This window comes from Oncorhynchus clarkii, chromosome 31, assembly GCF_045791955.1.
Source record: "Oncorhynchus clarkii lewisi isolate Uvic-CL-2024 chromosome 31, UVic_Ocla_1.0, whole genome shotgun sequence".
Taxonomy (NCBI): Eukaryota; Metazoa; Chordata; class Actinopteri; order Salmoniformes; family Salmonidae; genus Oncorhynchus; species Oncorhynchus clarkii.
The window spans coordinates 12,472,198-12,478,658 of NC_092177.1; the positions used below are offsets into that span (position 1 = coordinate 12,472,198).

General features: G+C 44.5%; 1 protein-coding gene across 1 annotated transcript in view; it reads left to right on the forward strand.

Moving 5' to 3' along the window:
• Positions 1 to 880: 880 nt before the first annotated feature.
• LOC139390632 (serine/threonine-protein phosphatase 2A 55 kDa regulatory subunit B beta isoform-like) overlaps positions 881 to 6,461 on the forward strand; it is a 47,298-nt gene continuing 41,717 nt past the window's right edge. The window contains exon 1 of the mRNA XM_071137885.1: positions 881 to 959. Coding sequence (XP_070993986.1) covers positions 881 to 959 — 79 coding nt within the window. The remainder of the gene's footprint in view (positions 960 to 6,461) is intronic.

Consider the following 6,461-nt stretch of genomic DNA (forward strand, 5'->3'; position numbering starts at 1 on the left):
CCCACCCATGGCTGCACCCCTGCCCAGTCATGTGAAATCCATAGATTAGGGCCTAATAAATCAATTGAAATAAATGTATTTCCTTATATGAACTGTAACTCAGTAAAAACGTTGAAATTGTTGGACGTTGCGTTCATATTTTTGTTCAGTATACATTGTAGCCTGTTTATTGTGGCTTGCTTGACAGGTATTCATCACTATCATCTAGCCCATTTGTCAGTTTATTAAAACAATATATATATATATATATATATATATATATATATATATATATATATATATATTCTCCTGTATCCAAGCCTAAAACCCATGAAGGGCTGAAACACTTTAACTATATATAAGTTAGGCTATCAACCTCTGTCCTTAAAGAGTTGCGGAATTTCCAATTCACTTCGCGCTCTAAATTATACAATTATTTGGGCTACTTCGCTTCACTTCGCTCTCTAAATTATACAATTATATAGGCTATTTAAGAAGAGGTTAATTTGAATCACGCAGAGACCAGGCAATTTCCAACTCCGCTACACACTACCCCGTACCCCCTCTCCGGCCCCCTCCCTACCGACTCCCATCAGATAACCGGTAAAAGAGGCGCAACAACCCCCAGTCCTGGCCTGCGCGACACGGGATAAAATGACACCATGCAGATAAAAACGGGATGAACACCGAAGCAAAAGGCCTTGTCACGGATATCAGCGCGCTGTTATAAAGGGTTCTGACCATGCTCGGACCGCACTATCTGCCTGGGTGACAGTGATGCGGTCATAGCGCGAGCAATTCCAGCTCGTTCCATCCCTCTCCGGTCTCCGGTCTCTCTCTTGCGGCAGTTCGGATGTGGAGCCAACACCGGAGCACTGCTTTCTGCTAACCGGAGAAGAAGATGAAATGTTTTTCCCGTTATCTCCCGTACCTCTTCCGCCCTCCCACCACCATCCTATCTTCCACATGCCACACCGAAGGTAGGTAGAGACTCAGGAGCTGTGTGTATTGTGGTCGATAGGGGAGGGGAGTTTAGATGTCTAGTATAGATCTCGTTATGTTGTTGATCATATGGTGAACTATACTGCATATAGGCCTATATGCTTTATCCGTGCTTCTGACCTTAACTGTGTGAGCTGTCATTGTGAGCTGTCATATAGGGTCTGTGTCCTGTCTGTGGTTTTATCCTATAGCATGATGTAGTCTAGTTAGGGCAGGACAACACTTATGAATGCAAACGTCACCACTGACTGTAACTCGGATCTGGGTGAAATAGGCCTACTTTTGGGCTTAATTTTGCCTGGAATTTGCACTTTTGGGACTATTCTAAGTATGGGAAAGTATTTGACATGTGATTTTACTCTGGTTGTGCTCCATAAGTGGATAGAAGTTTAGAACTGATCATTCTGAGAAGCCTTCAGAGAAACCTGCTCATTCAGAGAAACCTGCTCATTCTGAGAAGCCTTCAGAGAAACCTGCTCATTCTGAGAAGCCTGATCATTCTGAGAAGCCTGATCATTCTGAGAAGCCTGCTCATTCTGAGAAACCTGATCATTCTGAGAAGCCTGCTCATCTTGAGAAGCCTGATCATTCTGAGAAACCTGATCATTCTGAGAAGCCTGCTCATTCTGAGAAGCCTGATCATTCTGAGAAGCCTGCTCATTCTGAGAAACCTGATCATTCTGAGAAGCCTGCTCATCTTGAGAAACCTGATCATTTTGAGAAGCCTGCTCATTCTGAGAAGCCTGCTCATTCTGAAAAGCCTTCAGAGAAACCTGCTCATTCTGAGAACTTCTTGGTAAACAGCACTACTACCATTTCATTCGAACAGTGTGACATCTGTGTTTCAATGTTCTCTTGTTAATTTGTCTGGTATTATACAGGGGTATGCCACATTCCATGTGCTTCTTTTTGTTTTCTCATGATTTGGTTGGGTCTAATTTTGTTGCTGTCTTGGGGCTCTGTTTGTGTCTGTGAACAGGGCCCCAGGACCAGCATGCTTAGGGGACTGTTCTCCAGGTTCATCTCTCTGTAGGTGATGGCTTTGTTATGGAAGGTTTGGGAATCGCTTCTTTTTAGGTGTGTGTGTGTGTGTGTGTGTGTGTGTGTGTGTGTGTGTGTGTGTGTGTGTGTGTGTGTGTGAGAGAGAGAGGTCACAGTGGTTAAAATTGTTTACTGACTAGTTGTAGAGGCCACAGTGTGTGTCACTAGCTTGTATTGAGACATACCGTGGAGGGATGGAGGCTGAGAATGAGATACTACATTATTTAACCTTAATTAAAGCATCCCACTCACACATGCACACTCCCCCATGCAGTCTCATATAGACAGTCAGGGAAAGAAGCCTTCATAATGAATATATGTGACCTATATTTTACTGAGAGGGAAAACTGTCTGCCTTGGATATCAGATGTGTGTATATATAAGGCTCAGTCAGTTAGTCACAAACACATGCACAGACACATGCCCACTCCGTCAATCCTTCCCCCTGTCATCCCTCAAATATACTGTATGCCAGTTACTGTATAAGGCTCAGTCAGTTAGTCACAAACACAAACACAGACACATGCCCACTCCGTCAATCCTTCCCCCTGTCATCCCTCAAATATACTGTATGCCAGTTACTGTATAAGGCTCAGTCAGTTAGTCACAAACACATCCACATGCCCACTCCGTCAATCCTTCCCCCCTGTCATCCCTCAAATATACTGTATGGCAGTTATAAGGCTCAGTCAGTTAGTCACAAACACATCCACATGCCCACTCCGTCAATCCTTCCCCCTGTCATCCCTCAAATATACTGTATGGCAGTTATAAGGCTCAGTCAGTCAGTCCAGCCCTCCATCCCTCACTCATTCACAAAGACACGCAGGGATGCATACACATGCATATACGTACACCAGCTTGTTCATTCACTCATCCAAACCACCCCTCACACACACACACCCCTTTCCCATCCCCTCCTGCCGGTACTGACCCTCAATATCAGCCCAGTAGAGCAGCCCAGTGGAGCACTCCCCAGAGGAGCAGCCCAGTAGAGCAGCCCAGTAGAGCAGCCCAGTGGAGCAGCCCAGTGGAGCAGCCCAGTAGAGCAGTCCAGTAGAGCAGCCCAGTAGACCAGCCCAGTGGAGCAGCCCAGTGGAGCAGCCCAGTAGAGCAGCCCAGAGGGGCAGCCCAGTAGAGCAGCCCAGTGGAGCAGCCCAGTGGAGCAGCCCAGTGGAGCAGCCCAGTGGAGCAGCCCAGTAGAGCAGCCCAGTAGAGCAGCCCAGTGGAGCAGCCCAGTAGAGCAGCCCAGTGGAGCAGCCCAGTGGAGCAGCCCAGTAGACCAGCCCAGTAGACCAGCCCAGTGGAGCAGCCCAGTGGAGCATACATTTCATACAGTAGTGAGTACATACATTTCATACAGTAGTGAGTACATACATTTCATACAGTAGTGAGTACATACATTTCATACAGTTGTGAGTGCATACATTTTCATACTTTGCATTGGATATATTTACCATATCATATGGAGACAAACATAAACATTTTACCTCATCATAAGTAGACATACTTGCAAATGATTAAATCCTTCCAATAGAAAAAAAACCCCAATTTAATTATGAATTGAACTTTAATTACATGAGTTGACTCGTCACATGGGAGGATTTCACTGAACAACAAAAGAAAAGGAATACTGATCCAATGATCCATTGCATCTCCCAAAAATGTTTTCAACATACTGTAAAGCTTTGGTTGTCTTCCTCTCAGGCTTCCATATCTTCTCCCTGGACCTCCTCAATGTCCACCTCTTGAACATCAGACTCTGAGGCCTCATCTTCACAGTCACTTTCCAACCCTGTTGAGGATGGCTCGTTGTCAGGCTCAAAAAGCCTCAAATTTGCACGGATGGCAAATCATTTTTCAACCCTTTTATTGGTCAGTCTGTTGCGTGCTTTGGTGTGTGTGTTCCCAAACAAGGACCAGTTGCGCTCTGAGGCGGCTGATGTTGGTGAGATTTGGAGGATGATGGAGGCAACAGGGAAAAGAGCCTCAGATCCGCAAAGTCCCTTCCACCAGGTGGCTGACGAGATATGTTGACACAACTGCCATATTGCATCTCCATCCCAAAGCCCTTGCTTGGAAGTGTACTTCGCCAGACTGCCAAGAACCTTGCCCTCATCCAGGCCAAGGTGGCGAGACACGGTAGTGATGACACCATAGGCCTTGTTGATCTCTGCACCAGACAGGATGCTCTTGCCAGCATACATGGGGTCCAACATGTACACTGCGGTGTGTATGGGTTTCAGCCAGAAGTCTTCATGCTTTTTGATGTATTTCAGAACTGCATTTTCCTCTGCTTGGAGCAACAGTGAAGTGGGCAGGGCAGTACAGATTTCTTCTCTTACATCTGCATGCAGAGTCTGAACATCAGACAGGATGGCATTGTCTCCCTCAATCCGTGCAATAGCTACTGTTATAGGTTTCAGGAGTTTCAGGCTGCTTACCACTCTCTCCCAAAATATATAATCCAGGAGGATCCTCTTGATGGGGCTGTCCATATCGGCAGACTGTAATATGGCCATTTCTTGATAAGACTCCATCCCCTCCAGGAGACTGTCCCACATGATGACAACACCAACCCAATGGGTGTTGCTGGGCAGCTTCAATGTGGTATTTGTATTTATTATGGATCCCCACAGACAGCTCGGTGCATTCAACATGTCAGTACCGCGCATAAATAATGTGGTGCTCTTATTCTTCTCACTTTGATTGGTGAGGTAGATTGCTGCTATACCTTTATGACCCTTCACATACCTAACCATTTCCTTGGCTCACTTGTAGAGCGTATCCATTGTTTTCAGAGCCATGGTGTAATTGCGGAGCAGATTCAATGCATGAGCAGCACAGCCAATGGGTGTGATGGGAGGGTAGGACTCCTCCACTTTAGACCAAGCAGCCATCATGTTCGCAGCATTGTCTGTCACCAGTGCAAATACCTTCTGTGGTCCAAGGTCATTAATGACTGCCTTCAGCTCATCTGCTATGTAGAGAACAGTGTGTCTGTTGTCCCTTGTGTTCTTGTAAAATACTGGTTGAGGGATGGAGAGGATGTAGTTAATTATTCCTTGCCAACGAACATTTGACCACCCATCACAGATGATTGCAAAACATTCTGTTTTCTCTATGATTTGCTTGACCTTCACTTGAACTCTGTTGAACTGCATCCAGCAAATTAGTAGATGAAGCATGTCTGGTTGGAGGGGTGTATGTATGCTGGGCGAGGAACATTCAGAAATCTCTTCCAATGCGCATTGCCTGTGAGCATCAGAGGTGAACCAGTTGCATACACAGCTTGAGCAAGACATTCATCAGCATTTATCTGACTATGTTCCTCCATTGAGTCAAAAAAAACTCTGATTCCAGGAGGACCATGAGCTGTTGCTATCAATAAGGTGTCTGATTCATCATTTTCACATCACATAGAAGTAGAGGGACTTTTGTAAGAGGTTGCTTGTTGTCAGTGCTGAGGGAACTTTATGCACTTGGCCAGATGATTCTGCACCTTTGTTGCATTCTTCACAAATGATTTGGCACAGTATTTGCTAATGTACACAGGTTTTCCTTCTACATTAGCTGCAGTGAAATGTCTCCACACATCAGATAGTGCCTGTGGCATTTTGTAAAGATTGTGGCATTTTGTAAAGATTATATTTTGTTGTTGTAAAAAAAACAAATACAATTCCATGTACAGATACATAGTTAAGCAGTTAGATTAAACAACTCCTTTGTATGATAAATATTTTAAAAGAATTAACACTCAAGCATGGTAGCAAAAACTAACTAGCAGAAATTGTTAACCAGTTAGAAATTATTTAAACACACTTTGCTGTAGGCTACTATTTACTAGTTAACAAAAAAACATGTATGTTGTATAAAATACATTCACCCCAACCAGTATTGTAATCTAAACTTACCAGAAAGCGTGTAGTCCTTGGCTCAGACAGTGTAGTAATGTGGGCTCAATAGCATCTCATTAGTGTGCAAGATATTGAGAATCAGCCGTACATGTGATGGAAGAGTGCACTGCACATGTGATGGAAGAATACACTGTGCATGCAGAGGGTTGCAATGTCATTGAATTGGGGATAGTTTAACCAAAATATGCCACAAGACCTAGAATTGCCTTATGTGTATCCCACAAAAAAGGTTCACTGTTATAAGCTAACTTTTTTGATGACTTTAAGAAATTCCCCATTTGGGGAATTCCCCAAAATTCCCAGGCTTAACTTCCCATGGAAAATTTCCCGGAAAGTTTCCGACCCTTTGCAACCCTAGTCACAACAGACCCTGGTTCGATTCCAGGCTGTATCACAACCGTCCGTGATTGGTAGTCCCATAGGGCGGCGCACAATTGTCCCAGCGTCGTCCGGGTTGTAAATAAGAAATTGCTCTTAACTGACTTGCTCAGCTAAATAAAGGTAAACATTTTTTTAAATAGT